The 20,338-nt window shown below is 33.0% G+C and overlaps 1 protein-coding gene and 3 long non-coding RNA genes across 6 annotated transcripts; 3 read left to right on the top strand and 1 right to left on the bottom strand.

Moving 5' to 3' along the window:
- LOC146955311 (uncharacterized) lies at nt 1-2,208 on the top strand. Its single transcript, XR_015016578.1, has 3 exons — nt 1-157; nt 247-340; nt 1,994-2,208. It is a non-coding gene; the product is annotated as an uncharacterized LOC146955311 (long non-coding RNA).
- Nucleotides 2,209-4,820: 2,612 nt separating this feature from the next.
- LOC146955310 (uncharacterized) lies at nt 4,821-8,622 on the bottom strand. The gene is made up of 2 exons (XR_015016579.1): nt 8,568-8,622; nt 4,821-5,069 (listed from the first exon to the last, which is right to left on the bottom strand). It is a non-coding gene; the product is annotated as an uncharacterized LOC146955310 (long non-coding RNA).
- A 2,374-nt stretch (nt 8,623-10,996) lies between these two features.
- Nucleotides 10,997-13,645, top strand: LOC146955309 (uncharacterized). The gene is made up of 2 exons (XR_015016580.1): nt 10,997-11,195; nt 12,863-13,645. It is a non-coding gene; the product is annotated as an uncharacterized LOC146955309 (long non-coding RNA).
- A 1,704-nt stretch (nt 13,646-15,349) lies between these two features.
- On the top strand, nt 15,350-18,971 carry LOC146955308 (uncharacterized). Of its 3 annotated transcripts, none has more exons than XM_085721040.1 (2): nt 15,350-15,419; nt 17,695-18,971. In XM_085721040.1, exon 2 carries the CDS (start codon nt 17,709-17,711, stop codon nt 18,741-18,743), a length of 1,035 nt encoding a protein of 344 aa, XP_085577166.1. In that variant the 5' UTR covers nt 15,350-15,419; nt 17,695-17,708; the 3' UTR covers nt 18,744-18,971. The 3 variants fall into 3 exon arrangements, with proteins under 3 accessions (XP_085577166.1, XP_085577162.1, XP_085577171.1); XM_085721036.1 differs by having other exon boundaries at nt 15,350-17,214; XM_085721045.1 differs by having other exon boundaries at nt 15,350-17,397.
- The last annotated feature ends 1,367 nt before the right edge of the window (nt 18,972-20,338 follow it).

Raw genomic sequence — 20,338 nt, 5'->3', positions numbered from 1 at the left:
TTTACCTGAAATTAACAAAGCGAATATTTTACTTATAAAGTGTTGAAATAAGTTTCAAGTCATTACATTGAAAAGAGGAAAAATATGGCTCAAATTTCCAAGTCTCTTTATGCTTTGATTATATTTCTTTCTCTAATTTTTGTTGTAACCGGTAAAGGTAAGTGGTTTTCCATTTTGTTCTTTATGTTATACACAACCTTTCATTACCTTTTGATAAAGTTGATTTATTGTTATTTTACTTTGCAGATCTAAAGTGCACCGTCGCTGGTGATTGTCCAGACTTCTTTACGTGTCCCCCTTATAATTTTGTGAGGTGTATTAGTAATCTTTGTAAGTGCAGGTTAGTCTATTTGAATACTTTTTTTAAAAAAAATATAAGTTTATACTCATAATTTTTTTTATATTTTGAGAAAATAAATTCAATTAATCCCTAATATTAAATAAAGCAATAGTGTCAACAGAAAAGAAAAGGTAGGTAGAGAAATAAATCAACAAGGTAGTTGAAACAAGATGCAAAACTCAATCTTGATAGTACAATGATATGCAAGAATATTCTTCATTTTTGTTACAACTTCAAGATAATATTCCTACAATCGCCCCATTTTGGATTGGCCTAATGGTTGACTTGGGATCTTGAAGTGTGCTCCTTTCAAGGTCTCAGGTTCGATTACCTTTGGTGCAAATTTTGGTGGGCAAGTGCACACAGAGCTTTGCTCTGACTTTAAATAGGCTCCCGCAAGTAGGCGGTGGGATTGATCTCCTCAGATTAGTCAGTCCTTGGATCGGATACCGAGTTTTAAAAAAATATATATTCATACGATTGATTTAGCAATTTAAGTATAAATTTCCAATTTTATAACCCTACCATCTCCTCTCTTAATACACCAACACTTCCATTGATTAGTTTCATTTTTTGTTGCAATCTTCGTCATTAGAATCTGTTTTGCTTGAAATCAACGCAAAAATTATGTTTAATCCAAAGATATTATTATTATTATTATTATTATTATTATTATTATTATTATTATTATTATTATTATTATTATTATTATTATTATTATTATTATTATTATTATTATTATTATTACTATTTTCAAAATATCAACATTAATGTAGTGTATCTATTAAATAAATTTTATTTTACTCACTCAAAAAAAAATTATTTCCCGTTAAATATTTAAACTGCAAACGTTATGGATTTTATTTGCTTATATATGCGAAAACAAATTTTTATGCAGATATATGAGAAAATTGATATGATAAAATTTTGAAAACTCATGACTGTTTTCAAAATCAAAATTAATGCAGTGTTTCTATTTAATAACTATTTATTTTATTTGCAAAAGACTGTTCAATGTTTGCACCTCGCCCATTGTAGAATTTATGTGCTTATATATGAATAAAATAAATATATATGCATATATAAGAAAATCAATATGATAAAATATTGGAAACCCGTGACTATTTTCAAATCAAAATTAATGTAGTGTTTCTATTAAATAACTTATTATTTTATATGCAAAACACTGTTCAATATTTGCACCGCACTCGTTGCGGATTTTATGTACTTAAATCTGCATAAAGAAATTTTTATATACATTATGAGAAAGTCGATATGATAAAATTTTAAACACTCATAACTATTTTAAAATCAAAATTAATATAGTGTTCCTATTAAATAACTTTTTATTTTATATGCAAAACAATATTCAGTGTTTACACCGCATCTATTGCAGATTTTATATGCTTATATCTCCATAAATAAATTTTTATATACATATATGAAAAGGTTGATATGATAATATATTGAAAACTCATGATTATTTTCAATATATAAACATCAATGTAGTGTTTATATTGAATAAATTTTTAGTTTATATGCAAAACATCATTCAATATTTGCTGGACGATTATAAAATTAAGGAGATCATGAGTATTAATATAAATTTTTTATAGACTACTAATATAACAATATTTTCGCGGTTTGTGTTAGGAAATTGCATCATCCGCAAATTTAAACAACGTTCAGAGGAAGCCAGTGTGTTGGTGACTATCAAAGATGTTTATCCACTTTTACTTGTATTTATAATGTTCTATTTTGTAGTCATTGTTCCTTGTAAATTCACGCTTTGATAGGTGATGCCTGGTTGAAAAAAATAATGAGTTTATGCATTGAAATACAAACAATGGGAATAAGTTTTATCCAAATTATTGTTTTGATGGAATAAGTGTCTTGATTTTTTTTCTTCTGAGAATTATTTTAAATATTATACTTCTTACAAAATGTTACCAAAAACTATTGATTTCCTCATCTTGGATTTAAGTTTAGGGTGTCAGATAACCATTAATATGAAAAATATTGTATGTTAGTTATAAACGTATAATCTAATTCTATATCAAAATTTTCCGTACTCTTTAATTTATGTTTTTTACCTTTCCATTTCTTTGACCTTGAAAATGTATTATTATATAAGATATTAAAAACAAAAATGCCAACATAATTTTTTGACAATGTTTCTACATAATTATAAGTATCCATTTTCCTAGATAATGTTAATATATGACTCTGAAGATTAATTATACATTCTACTTATAATTCCAAATAAATGGGCACATGCTCAAATTTGATTAATTGAGTGGTGGCCTGCTAATGGCGTGGTTCCACGGATCTTTGCAAAATTCGGAAAATGGTAAATATATGAGAAACGTACATTGAAAACAATAACTGTTATTCTCCCTAACAACTTTGAATTCCACCGCTCCGAGTCTTTGATTTGCAGATGCTTCAAATCGGAGGTCTTTTGACAGCTGAAATTCCCCAAGTGAATCATGTCTGACCCGATGCAGTTTCTTTGTCATAATCCTTAACTTTTGCATAGATCGCCTTTTCGGGTTTTCAACCTATCAGGATAATCATTTTCTGTTTTATGTCTCTAATTTTTGCCTGGACAGCCCTTTCGGGTTTTCAGTCCATTGAGACGCTCATTTTTGCTTAAGCCATCTTTTCAGGTTTGCGACTTACTGAGTTGTTCTTATATTTTTAGACAAAGTATTTCTTGATTGCATCGGCGTTCACAAGATGTGCGAGTTTGTCACCATCCATAATCGCAAGAGTCATTGCACACAGGCCTTCATAGTTTTTTTTTTAAGTAAAGAACATGAGCTCAATTCATTGAAAAAGAAAGGAAAGTACAAGAAAGAAAAGGGGGAATAGACCAAGACCTTTTCAGAAGGTAGTAAATCTAAAGTTGGGCATTCCCAACCTATTCCCAATGTACTCTCCCCTGACAAAATCAGGAATAACATCAAACCAAAATATATCAAATGAAGAGAGAGATAAACCAAAATTAGCAAGACTGTCGGCGAAAGTATTTCCCTCTCTATAAATGTGTGAAGCACAAAACCTCATGTTGCGAGTCAACTGCCAGCAATTTTCCCATCTGTTTCTTAGTTCCCAAGGAACAACCAATTTCAAATTGAAAGCCATGATGACAAGTTGAGAATCAGATTCGAGCCAAGTTGTAAAAACCCCTGGAAACGGCAATCACAATAGCAATCATAACGGCAGTCAGCTCCGCGAACAACATATCCGCCGGACCAATAAAATGAGTGAAACCTCCCAAGCAAGCACCATCAGAATTCCGAAAAATCCCCCCTGCAGTAGATCTTGAGGGGTTTTTAATAGCAGCACCATCTGTGTTAATTTTAATCCATGAGGGCAAAGGAGGAGACCAAATGATTTCCTTAATGGAGGGCGCTCTAGGAGGCCGAATATTCACCTTGCAAGACTTCATAATAGTGAATTCATATATGTTTGAAGCAGCCGTTTTGGATGTCAAATTACCAGCAAGGGAAACTTTGGAGATGATCAAGTTTATTGCACTGCGCCAATGAATCACTTTCCTTTGAAAACGAATTTGATTTCTCCTATACCAAATAGTATTAACTATATTGAAGATGCAAGCTTTGACCACCACTTTACATTGAGGAGTCTAATGAAGATCCAAAAGAGACCATACTTCACTCATTGAATTAAATTGCAAGGATTTATTAAGAATGCCAGCTAACCAAGACCACAATTTTAGAGCAAAAGTACAATCAAAAAATAAGTGAGTAGTGGTTTCGGCACAACATTGGCAAGAAGAACACATTGAAGGCATTGAGCTCCCTCTGAGCATCAAATTTTCATCAGTGGGCATCTTGTCATGCATAAGTCTCCAGATTAGGAAAGATAAGGACGGATGAATGTCCGGGCTCCAAGTAGATTTGGCCCAGCTAATGTTTTGCCCATGACCGTATTTAAAGCGGAAAGCATCCTTAAAAGATGGAACACCAGTTGAGTTACCTTTCCAAATTAATTTGTCATCTTTAGCAACACTTGGAAAAGTAATTTGCTGCGTGAAATGACCTAAAGCAAGGAAGACATCCAGCACCGGGGATGGAATGCACCAATGAGAGTTAAGCATGAAGTCACTAACTTTGTCTGTAAGATTTGCATGAAGATGGTCAGGGATGTTGAGAATGGAAACCAAAGGCTCTTTGTACCAAGTCAGGAATGTCAGGCCTTCATAGTTAGGCGTCCACTTGCCCCTGGAGTCTGGTTAATAAGATACATATATGTTTTTTGCACAAGGTCTCCTTCACGGGGGCGACATTTCTTGCCAAAAGCTTGTTTCATCCTCTTTTGATATAAGTGTCCATTGTAACACCCTATTTCCCGACGATAATTATTAAATAATACGAATAAATTTAATAATTAGGATGTTACAAAACATCACATGATATCACATAATAACATAAATTTTTCTTTTAAATAATAATTTCAACAATTCTCTGATCTCATTAATAAAAATTTCTCTTGTCATTCAACATCGAAATAGAAATAACTATAGATCTCAAGATTTAAACTCAAATATAAATAAATTCATCGTCAACCCCAACCATGGTGTTACATATTAAAGCTCATATTCGACTACATGTCTAATCATTACTAAAATAAAATTGACAGAAGATAAGTTCTGTTGCAGCCTTCTAAGCGTCCTGCAACTAGATCTCCTCTTCCTAAGTATCTGTACCCCACGGGTACAGACACCATAAATACAACAACAAGAAAAGGGTGAGAAATCCAGCCATAACAAATTATAAGGAAACATTCACAATATTGAAATATCATAAGAACAATATTCCACCATTACAAGATCATCAACATCTATTATTCTTTCTCAACATATCGTATATCACACCAACACATCACACTTCACATTAAAAAATAACAAGAACAAGTACGTCATTTAAATGCATATGGACTCATCCTAAGACCTATATGAATGTGGTACCACACCTATCATCACTGAGTTGCCAGAGATATGTTACTGGACTTTTCATCATCAAATTGCCAGAGATATATTACTGGACTTTTCATCACCATTTTTCCTAGACTGAATTCTATTATGCATGCATGGGGACCGACTCGTCAAGTAAATATGCTTCAACACATCATTCCTTATTGCACGACTCTCCCTAATATGCAAAACACCACAACATAAACAAGAACATCACTATAATTAAACATCACCATTTTCATCACCAATTGTAAATATTCTCACCATTTCATCACCATACTCTCTAAACATCACCATATATAACCATCACCACTTACATCACCAAATATTATTAAACATCAACAACATCACTACAAAAATTATTTTAAACCTCTTTATTTTCTTCATCAACTAAAAATACACGTCACCATTATCGTCCTTATACTCCTTAAACATCTCCAAGTTCATCACCCATATAAACAAACAACACCTATTCTTATTTCTATGATCTTTAACTCTCTCACTCCCATCTTTTGTTAGAAATAAACTTCACCATTCTTGTCATAATTATAATATAAACATCATCAGTTCTCATATCGTAATATAGACATCATCACTCTCAACATCTTTATGATATAGACCTCATCAACTTTCATCACACGTATTTATAAGTTTACATAACATTACTCATCATCACTCTTCATTACAGTCCTAAGATTCCTCACCATTTTGTTCCTCTCAAGACATTTATATCACCACATTATACCTTCATTAATCCAACCCTTACGCGCGACACATTTCTACGTCACTATCCCTCTATTTTATTTTATTATCTATCTCACAGACATTCTCTATTTTCTCATCTATTCTAGGATCTATATATACTTTATTATGATATCATACCATATTCCTCATTCTTAGCCTTAAGTTGTTTACTTATTCGTTATCATAACATCTCCTCTCTTTACAACTAGGTTCTACATTACCATCGTCATTAACTCATTCATACTTATTCTTCTCATTAACGTGACTTTACATCTTATTACTTAGTCCTCACATTCATCGTCATTTATACGTCAACCATTCTCCTAATTTGAACCTCGTTCTAATCTAAAGTTATTATCCCACCTCGTCATTACTTTCGACTTCATAAACTTCCCTCACCAAGAATTCATTATAAATCAAGGTTTTATTCTCTCAATACTGGTCATTATTATTATCGTCAAACATTATAACTATTCTCTCTTATCTGCTTTTCTATTCATCTTAATTTCTCTCTTCTAATCGAGGGGTCCGAATTTTTTTTTCCCAGCTGTGCCACAATCCAAGCCAATTCAAGTGTCAAATTTCACATTCCTCTTTTAAAATTCATCATTAAACACCATCAAATCCCCATCAAAATCCATTAAAGGAAAAAAGCATGCCTTGTCTTTTATTTATTTATTCAACTTTTATATATATATATATATATATATATATATATATATATATATAAAATGCAAAAAAAAAAAAAAAATTGGATTAGTCTAATATCCAGGGGGAAGGGGTTTCGTTTTGATCCAACGTCATTACGAAAATCTCTCGCGCTTTTATTTTATCGTCACATTAATTTTTAGGTTTTAAATAATAAATAAAAAAAACATTCAAATAGTCCAAAAAAGAAATTTCAAAAAAAGAACACTTTTCCTAAAAAACCTTGATTCTCATCAAGAGATTTTTCTATTTAATTTTCTTTAATAAAAACTTTAATGCATTTAAGTATATTTAAACTTTTTTCTTGAAACTAAAAAATACCAAACAAATTTCCTCTTTTCCGTTTGGCTTCTTATTTTTAAAACTTTTTTCCAAAAAATAATAAAAAAAAAATCAAACAAATCACTCGGCTTTTTACCCCAAACTACGAGGTTTTGATCCCTCACAGGTACGTAGGGAAAGGACCTTGTCCTTCCAAATCAAAAAATGTAGAAAAAAAACAAATTTTTCTTTTCTTTTTAATCATCACTCTAATTCTTTTTTAAAGCAAGTAAGTTATAGCCAAAAGATAAATAAAATCAAGAGGTTCCCGTAGGATACTCGGACGTTTAGGGTGCTAACACCTTCCCTTTACGTAACTAACCCCCAAACCTAAAGTCTTTAAAATGTGGGTTATTTCAAACTTTTCCCCCTTTTCCTTGGAAAAAATTAATGTTCGGTGGTGAATAAAAAAATTGTGAGTCAACGCTAATCAATAGTTTGATCTCCGAAAATCACCGCGACATATACTAAGCCCAAAACTCTAAGAATCACATTAATGCAATTGCATGTTGCTTTGAGAAAGATTAGATTGATGAATTAGGTGGAGAGTGGATGAAAGGGGGAGGGCGAGAGAGAAGATTGGGAATCTTATTTTGTTTAGAAAGAGGAAGTAGAGAAATGAAAGAAACATGAGGTTTGGTCCTTATATAGCCTTTAGGTGAAATCACTAATTTGCCCTTCTTTAACTTGCAATCCTCATAATTCTTGTGCATTCTCCATTTATCAGTTAACTAACACATCACAATTAAATATTCCCTTTAATAATTAACCTTTCATAAGTATTTATCCTCTCACGTGTCCAAATGACTCTGGAGTCTAGTGAGAATTAATGGGATGTTACAGTTTCTATTTAATTAAGTTTAAAGCTACATGCAATTTGGTTTTAGATGCGAGAGGGAGGAAACTGGAAGCTAGGGAAATTGCATGGCTTTCTTTGTTCAATGCTAATATTAGATGGTCACTATTAGTTACTTAATTCCTTAATTTCCTTAATTATACAACTTACTAATTCCTCTACTAACATGAGTCTATTGTCATATCTTACGTTATTGTATATAGTTAACTGACTAAATATTTTGCCACTCTTTACTGATCAATTCATACAACACGGGAGGCTATAAGTATTTGATTTAAATATCTATTAAAAGTCCATAGTTTCATATTCCTTAAAAACATTGAGTTACATGTATTTGAATTAAGTTTCTATTTAATTAAGTCTAAAGTTTCATATTCCTCGAAAAACATAGGAGGTTATAAGTACGTATTTGATTGAAATTTCTATTTAATTAAGTTTAAATTTTCATATTCCCTCAAAACATGGAGCAACATGTATTTGATTTTAAGTTTCTATTTAATTAAGTCCATAAGTATTTGCCGCATTTATTGGTAACAATTACATGTCAATAAACAAAAGTCAAGGTCAATCATTGTCCAAGGTTGGGTTGTACTTACCTCGGTCAGAAATCACACATGGACAGTTGTATGTTGCCATGTCAAGAGTAGCTGCTAAGAAAGGGTTGAAAATGTTAATAATAGGTGAATATTATAGGTTTTTATCATCATTATTTAAGATATACAAATTGAATTGATGTATCTTTCATTTATTTTGCAGATTATTTGGAGCTATGAAGGGGTAGCAAATATATTGTCTACAAGGACCTGTTTTGTTTACTTTTTTTTCTTTCTATTACTCTATATAATTGTTTTGAGCCATTATTTTGGTCATTGATGATTAAAAGACATTAATGTGGTACCGAACTAAAATGGTGTGATTGATGTGGCATTCATTTTATTTGTTAGTTATTACAAGATAACAATATATTAAAATATATATGAATGACAATGTATCTTATGTATTTTGTTGTTATGTTAAGTGTCAACAATTCAATGTCGTACAATATATCACTTTTTGCTCGTGCATTGCACAGGGGAAAAACTAGTTACAAGTACATACACGTACATATGTAATTACCTGTAAATATAAGTGTGTATGGTTGTAGGTATTAGCACCTTAACATCCTCTCTATTATGGTGTGAGAACACCCACCCAACCACTAATTAGTTCTAAAAGGCTCCTCAACATGAGAGCTACCAAACCCACATAGGCACAACCGAAGAAGCCCATGACACGGAAGAACACGGACCAAAAGTGAACAACCAGCATGGTCTGTGACACAAAAGAGGATGGACCAAAGGTGAACAACCACCATGGTCTATAGCACAAATCTACCAAAGAGCAAGTACTCACAGTTGTCCTTCAAATGACTATCCAAGCCATGGTATAACTTAAGGGTGTTCAAAATTGAACCAATCCAATATAAAACCGCAAACGAACCAACCCAAACAAAAAAACCGCAAAAATAACATTTGGTTTGAATGAGTTCTGGATAATTTTTTACTCAACCACGGTTTGGTTGGCAAATTTTTAAATAATGTGCTCTCTCACAAAAACCGAACCAGTTCAAACCACATTAGTTTGGTTTGGTTTGTTTTTTTTCCTTAAAAAAAGTCGCTGAACTAAAACAAACCACGTGGACTAAATTGGCAGTGAAGTGTATTTAGAGGGACTAAAATGACTGCACCTCCTCCATTTTTTATTTGAATGGACACTTTCAATTATATACAATTGCCTATTTCAATATTATATTATTAGTTCCCTTGATATTCCTTTTTTTCTTGGCTTAAATGAGTTGGATCCAAATATGGTTTTTGATAGAACACTATGACGTCATTTGATCCATGTAGCTGACCCCACTTAGTGGGATAAGGCTTGGTTGTTGTTATTGTTTTTGTTGAAAGCATTTTGAACAATTTTTTTCTTCGGAAAAAACAAAAGAAAAAATACAGAAAAAATGTAGGATAAACATAAAAAAAATGTAAGACTAGAATTTTTAAAAAAAAGAAAATAAAGAACCAGAAATATACTAGAAAAATAAAGAAACAATCAGAAAATATTAATTCAGAAAAAAAATAAAAAGAAAATAATAAAACGCAAAAAAAAAACCAAAAAAATAGAAAAACAATAAAAATAGCAGAAAAATTTCAATTAAAATACATGAAAAAACAAGTTTGAACCTCTAAATATTTGCTATTTTCATACTTATTTTATGCATTTTTATCCTGTATTTTTTATACATTGTTTTAGTATTTTTCTAATTTTTTGAAAGAAAAAAATAATTCAAAATTTTTCATTAAAAAAATAAACAATTAAAAAGAACATTTTATATAAATTAATTAATTATGTAGATATTTATATAATATAATTTAACCTAAGTCAGCATTACCAGATCAATCAAAATAAACTCAAATGTGGGGGGAGGGGGCAAAATCCTGAAAAATATGAATTAAATAAAAATAGGAGGGGTAACATTCTGAGTTTTAAAATAAAAGGCAAAATCCAAATTCAATCAAAATGAGGGAGATAAAACTGCATTTAAGCCTTTTTTATGTAACGTTAAATATTCCATTAAACTATTAGTCTTTTCCCCTAAAATTACCCGTCCCAAAATTATTAATCTTTATTTTGAATAGTTACTCCACTACCTTAGTCAATAATTGACATAAATATAGGTGAACAGTATCATACTATTTTACTCAAGTAATTTTTCAGAGGAGTGTTATTTGAACAACCAATTTGATGACAACTTATTTGACAACCATAATTTACAAAGAAAAAGTAGTATTAGCACGGAAACCATATCAATAGAGAGATAAAATAAAAAAAATAATGTGAGTATGATAGAGAAAGTTGTCACAAAAGTTGTCACCAAATGAATGTTGAAATATCATTTCTCAATTTTCTATGATGTAAACTTTGGAAAGCATATGAATAGTGTCGTATTTATTTTACTCCACTCATTTTTCTGACATAAGGACATACATTGGATTTATCACATCATCTGTTTTCAATTTAGAACCGTTGGATTATCATGTTTCTATTTTCCAGTAAACCTAAACCGTGGATTAATTATTTGCGTCAGTAATCTAGCAATTAGTCACTTCACTTGCATAATATCCCTTCCCCAACAAAGTTTCCTTCATTTTTTATTTGTAGCTAAGGCCTCCATTCTGTCATCATCGGTAAGAAATAAGAATTGTTCTTCCTTTGCGCTTGCGGTTAGTGCTTTTCATTGTTGCTGTGTAGATTACTTTTCTCATCCTTGTGTATATTTAACCTTTAAATTAGTGTATATGATGCCATATTGTTACATGTTTGTTTCTTTTCTTTTCTCATCCCTGCTATTACCTTTATGCTTTCTTTTCTTTCTCTATTGTCTCAATTTCATGATTCATCACATTCTAAAACATAGAGTAACAATTTTTAACCTTTAAATTAGTGTATGATGATGCCATATTGTTAGATTTTTGTTTTTGTTTTGCATTTATCATTTTCCATTAATTTTTTGAGAGAATCATTTCCCATTTATTTGTTTTTTTTAGAGAATTTCCCATTTATTTGTTATTCTTTAAATTAGGATTATTGTTTGTTACCACTACCTATTTAGAAAAGAATTTCTCCTTACATTGTATTGGAGAGGGGTTTTTGAGGCTTTGTTTGTGAGTTTGGAGGGGAAGGGAGGGGAAGGCTTGGGAAAAAAAGAATGAGCAAGTAGAAGAAATAGAGGAAAATGGGAAGGAGGGCTTTGGAGGGTTAACTTTTCTTCATAATACAAAACCCTCATCATTTGGAGGAACTAAAAAATTGTATTGGAGGAGGGTTTTGGGGGGTTTTGGAGGGTTAATAAGAATTCTTCAAATTTAATCTATGTTGTTATAATATTTTTAAAAATTAAAAATAAAGTAATCATATGCATTAATTTATCATTCTCTAAAAAACTACTTTTTGAAAAAAATTGAAAAATTTCTATATTTTTCCTCATATTTTGCACCCCTTAAAGTCTTTCCTTTCCTTCCCCTCCAAACTCCCAAACAAAGCATGAGGGTTCTAGAAATTTTTTAAAAAACTTTTCTCTCTAATAAAAATAGGCTTAATTGCAGTTTTAGCCCCCTAACTTTCCCAAAGTTGCGATTTTAGCCCCTAAAAAAGAAAACTACAAAACCGCCCCCTAAGTTTTGCAACTGTAGCAGTTTTGGCCCCCCAAGGCAAAAAAAAAAAAAAAAGACAGGTGGCACCTCACTTAGGGTGCCACGTCAGCGTAGACCGAGTCAAAATTGGCCTTGGGGCCAAAACTGCCACAGTTGCAAAACTTAGGGGGCGGTTTTGTAGTTTTTTTTCTTAGAGGGCCAAAATCGCAACTTTGAAAAAGTTAGGGGGCTAAAAATGCAATTAAGCCATAAAAATACTCTCAAATTTAAAATACATTATTAATCATGATCAATTTTTTTTCTCCCTAAATAAATTTCTCTCGAAATAAGCTGATATGAGATTTCACTCCCTTCCCTTTCACCCTGCTCCTCTTCCCACAAAGATTTGTCCTTCCTTTCCCTATGAAACTATCATGTAGAGCCTATAAGTTATAAGGAATTATTGACATTTGTTTAGAAAACAAAAACTTAGGTTGTTTCAAGTTATGTCACTTCAAAGCATTATATTTTGACAATGACTATTTGTCTACATTTACCGTCATTTTCGTGTCCGATGTTCGTACCTTATTAAATGTTTCATAGGTTTTTAGTGGGTTATTTGGTTGTTGTTCAAGCTATGAAACTTCTACAAACTCTTGTTTATTTGAGGAATCAATAATATTTTCCTTATCATCTTCTGTGTTGATACTTTTTTCAAAAAGAATGGATCCCAAGAGATGTGGAAAACGTAGCAAAAGAAAGAGAAAGACTACACCAGCTGAGAATGGCTACTCTACATCAATCTGGGATGACAATTTTATCACAGAAAAGGATCATGAGGCATATGAGGAGTGGGGATTAGAAAAGTGCTTCCGTGTTTTGCAAGCAACACCCGTTCAATTGGTCTCGATTGCTCGTTGTATGGAGCAAAAGGTTTGTGATTTGGAAAAGACCTGCAGGGCTCACATTGGAGAGAATACTAAATTGAAAAAGAAGTTGTCTGAATCTGAGAATAACATAGGGGAATTAAAGAGAAAGTTCGAAGAGTTAATCTTCGAAAAGAGTGGATTAATGGAAAGAGAGGAAAAGTTGAAGAATGAAAACTCCATGATTTTAGGAAAATTGCACACCAAAGAAGGAATTGTTTACAAGTTGGAGGCTGAAATTAAAGAGCTGAACGCTAAAATTGAAGAATTGAAGGATGAAATTGCAGTGCAGCACAATGTTGGCTTTAATGAGGCAGTCATACAATTTTTAACTTCAATACCTAACCTTAAACCTTGAACAAGTTGGATGATTTAAAATTATTCAACTTTATTTTGGATAGAATGTATAGTGTATAACTAGATGAAGGATGTTGAAAGGTAATGAATGAGGTTAACCTTGTGTAGTTGAAGCTTTTTTAACTTCTATGGCTTTCATTTTGTGATCCTTTAGACAGGGATTGTGTATCATATCTATAAACTCACCTTTAGTTAACTTAATGTATACCAAATGTTTTCCATCGTGTTTGTTTCTTCTACAATTATTTTCTTTTATATTCAAATGTTGAGTAAATAGTCATTTTAACCTCTAACAGTACACTTCTCTGTCACTTTAGTGTCTGATTCAATAAAAATTTCAAATTAGTTCATGAATTATCTAATCCACTATCACTGTAATAACTCATGTCCCTATGTGAGTGCGAGTGTGCGACATATGCATCTGATTTGGAATAAAAATATAATGTAATGACAATTTCATTTCTAAAGGATATTACTTTTTTTTTTTTTTTAAGAATAAAGGATATTACTTAATGTCAAAATAGTTCATGAAATATATAATTTGTTGTTCATTTAGTCCCTGGAATATATTATTATTTAATATCAAAATAGTCTCTGAAAGTATAATTTGCTGTGAACTTAGTCCCAAAAACTAGAATTGGTACTATTTTCTTTTTACTTTTATTGCAAAATCAATTGAGACTTTTTTAAATCACCTAATTTTTTAAAAACTAGAATTGAAATGTTACACAAAAAAAAAACTAACTACCACACAAAACAATGCTAACCTAAAACTATCTCGTCAAATTGGCTTCAAGCAAAAACCAACAAACACATGTAGCCCAATTGTATTAGGTCACACAACCAAAAACAACTATTTCAAGCTCATTCAAAAGACTTTGTGAAATAGTAGCATAAGTGTAACTTTACAGGAAGCGTAGCTTATTTGGTCGACTTATCTAATTTGGTCGAGCAAGGACTTCAAGTGTCTACGGGCTACATGGATTTGTTTGCATGTTCATCATAAGAGATGTTCGGGATCGATCCCATTGTTGTTTGCCATCGGCATAATGTTGACCCGCTGGCAAATTATGTCGCCTAAAGGCGACGACAACAATCCCCAAAGAAAGTCGTAGCGTCCAAAGAGATTGTCGGGGGATTGGTCCAAGCGAAGTATGTAACGGCCCAATATTTGTATATACGTCACATATGTCTTTGTTAGTAAATTTTATTGATTTATTAGTTCACAAACAAGAGAATTTAGCAGATCCTCAAGGACCTAGGAGTCAAGCAACACTTCACGTCTGTGGAGCATCCTCAAACAAATTGAAAGGCAGAATTTGTGAATATAGAGTCCAATTTAGAAGTCTGAATAGAAGATTGGAGAACGTAAAAGGCAATTAGCCAAAGGAGATTAAAACTTATTTTAATCTTAAAAACATTGTCTCAACCTCCAAACCTATGAAACTTATTAACATTGATTTGTTTGGGTCATTCAACACTGTCTTTATCAGTACCACCTCAATTAAGAGGAGTCGTAAAAAGAACAGGCTCAGAATCTCAATCAATTCCTTTTTCAAATCCTGCAGCAGCTGCACGAGCTCTTCCCACATGCCATAAATGACCTACACATAGGAAGAATCCTAAACTAAAATGAGAAGTTGCTAACCCACTTCTAGGAGATACATAGTTGAGTTCATTAATCTATGTAGCTACGCCACCCACGGGAAAGCTAGCTTCCAATAGAAACTGAGTAACTTCAGAGGAACAATGGGGGGCCTAAAGAACAATTCTCAAAAAAATTCCTCATAGGCAAATATTCAAGGCCCAAATAGAAGCCATTTTAGGATATTGTAGGTATTAAATCCTAAATCTGAGGGTAAAATGGGGAAAACAAAACCTGGAAAAACACTACACGACACTTTATTTATTACTCCCTCACACTTTAAGGCAACGTCTCTCTGAGAGAAAGAGAAAGAAAGAGTTTACACACGCTAACCATCAGCTGGAAGATTCGGTGAGTTTTCTTCTCATGGATTTTTCTACTTTTGAGTGCTATGTGTGTGCTTGCATGTGCTTCTTGTTGAGTTCATATGCATTTTTTCACTAATGATTGCGCATTTAAGCTCAATATGTTGTGTTGATTTAACAAGTGTTGTAATTTCTGACTTTGTTGTGGTTTGATTTTAGTTTAGCATAAGGGTGGATTGAATATGTGTTAAGTCCCTTGTATTAGGTTGAACTCAATTCTTCATGCATGTTCGATTAAATAACTTTACTGTTTATAAACCCATTTGCGTTGGTGTGGTGTTGTTGGCTTGAGACTTTAGAGTGTGCTCCTCTAAAAGTCTCGGGTTCGATTCCCCTAATTTCGGTGGACAAGTTCATACAGTGCAAAGCTCTGACTTTGAATGGGTCATCCGCAGGTGGACGGTGGGATTGGACCCTCAGAATAGTCCGACCTTGTCCGAGATACCAGATTTATATTTTTTTTATTTTTTTACTGTTTATAGCTTAGATACTGTTCAAAAGTCACATAATGTTAGAATTGGGGTCCTCATGAAAATTAATGGTCTTGTTTTATTTTGTTTCCCGATGAATTTCTCAAGCATAGGAAACCACAAAGGTAGTTCCTGACTTAGCAGGGCACTCTCAGTTAGGTTCCTAAGATTATGAATTTTTCAAAAAGGTCTCAGATTTCATTAAACTGTTAAGTTAATCCTTAGATTTCATCAGTCTCTATCAATTAAGTCCCTAATTTTAACAAATCACTATCAATGTGGCCCCTTAGTTTATCCACTTAATATCGATTTAGTACCTAGCATATACTTTGAAGGACTAATGAATTAAATTTGTCAAAGTCGAAGACCTTTTTAAAATATTCATAAAGTCGGGGACCTCTTTGAGAGCTTCATACAAAGTCAGGGACTAATTTGGTGGTTTACTCCATGTTGAATGAAAACTGTTTTTTCTTCCTTCTGTGCATTCCTTGTGCTTTAAAGAGTTTCTGTTCAATTAGATTCATAGTCTTCCACTAGAGGTTTCTTTAGTGAGCCTTATGCTAACTGTAAATGGATGGTGCTTTTCTCTTCTTGAGTTGTCCAAACATCCTTTTTTTTTTTTTTTTTGAACGACAAACATCCATTTTTTATTCAGTCTTTGCTTTGGTAATATTATATAATGGATTAACAGTTTTTTCGCATAATTTAGTAGACTGTCTTCATAACTGTTTGTGGGTGATGCCTAACTGTTTGTCAAATTTGTTTCCTTTACTTTGTCGTCACCTGTCCTGTTTTCTTTATACTATTATATGGGTATTAACCAATAGTATTCATAGTTGAGGTTTGTTTATAGTTGATTTGTGGTTTACCTGTTATTTATGATAAACATCCCAAGGTAAGAATCATTCATTAAATCAATTTAGTCTCCAGAAAAGTCGGAGGATGCGGTATGAGGCTATGAGCCAAACAAGCAGTGATTTCTCTTGCGATTATTGACATCTTACTAAGCCATACAGGGGAAGAGTTTTCTTTCTCTTTCTAATTTCATAAATCTCAATCCTTTAGGTTCTGCTCCATATTTAATATGTTTGATCATAAATAATAATATGCACAACAATATTCTTAGATTATGATATCTCAGTCAAATGTTGTATATGGGTGATTTTGGTTTTTCATTGATCGTTGCCAATAGGTTTCAGTCCTTTAATTAATAAGTTGTTGATGAATTCAATTCAAAAACATTTTGGAGCAAGTCATTCTGTTGTGCTGTATATGGCAAATGAACCATGAAGAATTCAGTCAAAAGAGGAAGTATGCTTTCAATTCAAAATAACCTATAATTTTTTTTGTCCCCTTTTATTTGCTTGCAAGTGGTATGCATAATGTAATGCAGAAATGGTTAGCATTTGTGAGTTAGGCATTGATGGTAAAGAGGATGAGAAAAGGGTGGGAAGAACTAGCTACTAATTAGCCTCAATAACATCCCTAGAGGAGGTATTCTCACAGCTTGTATTTCGTCACGTAAAGGTTTTATAATTAAATTCTTTAGCATCTGAGCTAGTTACTAGTTAGCCTCTGGTTACTGCTTAATTATTCTGGTTGGGTCCAATTTACCTCCTTTTAGGTCTACAACAATTGTTGTCCCCTGTTATTAAAGAGTTTCCTCTATTATTAAGTTGGAGGATGATGAAGAGGTCCCATGGCTGTGCTTGAGTATTTTCCTCTAATGTTCATTAATTTTCTCGCTTTTGTTTTCTAGTTCTAACATGGCTTTCCATTTTGATTTTTCAGGAAGAACATCTACAATGTTTGTCAAAGAAGTTTCTGGGAAAGAGTTACGTGACTTCCACGGAAAAGGTAGGGTGGCTGATCGGAAAAGGAATTCTCCACAAGAAGCTCCATCCAATAATTCCCCTGCCACACCCGTCCTAAATATTGCAAAACGTCCTCGACTAGAGGTTTCCATTTCACCTCCTATGCAAATTTCTAGAAGCAACCAGCCCAGTTCTTCGGAAGGGGTGAATGTTTCCATTTCACCGCCTGTGCAAATTCCTAGAAGCAGCCAGCCCAGTTATTCTGAAGGGGTGAATGTTTCCATTTCACCGCCTGTGCAAATTCCTAGAAGCAGCCAGCCCAGTTCTTCGGAAGGGGTGAATGTTTCCATTTCACCGCCTGTGCAAATTCCTAGAGGCAGCCAGCCCAGTTATTCTGAAGGGGTGAATGTTTCCATTTCACCGCCTGTGCAAATTCCTAGAAGCAGCCAGCTCAGTTATTCTGAAGGGGTGAATGAAATGTGGATATCTGTGTTCAATGACATCAGTAGTAGTGGTAATGGTGATGCTACATCGGTCTGGGATAATCATTTCCCATTTGGAGACCTTATTGATAAGCATTTCATTAAGGAACAGTTTTCTGAAAAATTTAAAGACGTGGACTTTATAAGGGTACTCAAAACTAGCCTGGTAGATTCCATTAAAATGACCTCGCTTCATCGCGTGATGGGGCAAAAGTATGGTGAGATGGTAATGGAAAAAGAGGCTTATGTTGGACAAGTTACTGAATTGAAAAAGAAGTTGTCTGAATATGAGAAGAAGATGGCTGAGATGACAACTCTTGAAGATGAATTGAACAAATTGAAGAAAACTTTGCAACAATCACGGGATGACATTATGAAATTACAAATAAAAGAAGATGCTCACAAGAAAGTAGTTGACAAGTTGAATGCTGAAATCAAAAAGCTTAAGGATGAAGCTCCATTAATTTACAAAACCGGCTATGATAACGCAGTTGATGAAGTTGTACGTTTGGCATCAGGACTTAAACCTAAACCAAGTAACTAAAATTATTCAGGGTAAAGATTTTTTTGAAGGTGGGTAAGAAATTGGTTGCTGAATGAAGAAGAATGAGAATGCCACTTCTTTAGCTGGAGTAGTTTTTTGGGGGTTTATATATTTTGGATTCCTCTTGAACCTTAATAGGACATGGTTCTCTAGTAGATTTGTTCTGGAACTTTGGCATTGTATAGTACTTAAACTCATCTTTATATTATATTTTACTTTTCTCTGCAACTGTTTTTTCTTTTCTGTGTGTTCTTAGCATTATCCTGCTACTTTTGAACTGGTAATTTTATTAATGATGATCAGATAACTGCTTTTAAATTCTCTCCGTGTCTACATAAACTTCCCGAACATCTAGGATGCGACCAAAGTGAAAATAGGAGTCTATTTTATCCTCTTCTCTCTAATTCACAAGAGAAATGGACAATATCCATATTAAGGATCGAAGAAAATTTTTAAAAAAATGCTAGAAAAATATGAACCAATGAAGAGTCAATATGAAGGGCATGGAAATGGGGAAAACCTACAATACCAAATTAAAGAGGTACACCCAAGAGTTGTTTGGGGAAAGTGATGATGACCAAAAACACAAAACTTGTACTACAAATGTTTATCACTTGTGTAATAAATCACATTATTATATACACATTGGTTAAGAAATGAGATATTTTAAAATAAAATTTGAGATATTTTAATATTTTATGATTTTGTCACTTATGTCAAACCAACTTGACATGGTGAATTGTTTCCAAAGAATATTTTTAGTAAACATTTTAAAACTCTAAAATGACTTTATACTAATAATAGGTGGAGGAAATGAGTTCCTCCCATTAGTTCCGCTACAAGAAAATATGTCACTAACCACGAACAATTACCCACGGTCGTATGGCCGCCGTGGAAAATTTTAAAAGTAGCGACGGATTAGCCATGACTAAACCGTTTGTAAGGTTAAAAGTTCAAAATTTTGAGAGTAGCAACGGATTAACCAATGCTAAACCTTCTCGATTTTGTCTCCTTTTTGTGGGTGCAACCAGCTGCAAGTTATTACACTATGACCAATACTTTTACAATGCGTACAAAATTCAGGCAGCCACTCATACACCACCTCCGCGGGAAATGCATACCCTTCCTTCTCCACCATGATTTCATGAAAAATATTACGGGAAAGGTCCATGTCCACTAATAACCTTGCATAATGTCCAAACACCCTATTTTTAGTTGTGTTATCAATGACCAAAGGTGTCCCAATGGCATCTGCAATTTCACACTGTTGAGGATTCGATGAGAAAACTCACACCAATAACAACTTGATGTGTGGAGCAAGAGATAATTAAGCAACCAAAATCAAAGTGTATGGAACAATTAACACAAGCCAAAAGTAAGAAACAACAGCGAGAGAAAAGGAAGAGAGAACACAAAGAATTTGTTGACCCAGTTCGGTCCAAATTGACCTAGTCTGGGGGAGAGAGCAGCCCTCCGTTCCACTATATGATGAGTAGCGTTACAAAGAGATGGATTACAAGAATAAGTCTCTCGCCTAATTCTACCCAAATCCCAGCTTCTTCCCGTAACCAAGAGACTCAATCCTAATAGTGTTT

The sequence above is a fragment of the Medicago sativa genome, chromosome 1, assembly GCF_051527215.1.
Source record: "Medicago sativa cultivar Bolivia chromosome 1, Bolivia_mono, whole genome shotgun sequence".
NCBI lineage: Eukaryota > Viridiplantae > Streptophyta > Magnoliopsida > Fabales > Fabaceae > Medicago > Medicago sativa.
This window is presented reverse-complemented; position numbering and strand designations above follow the sequence as displayed.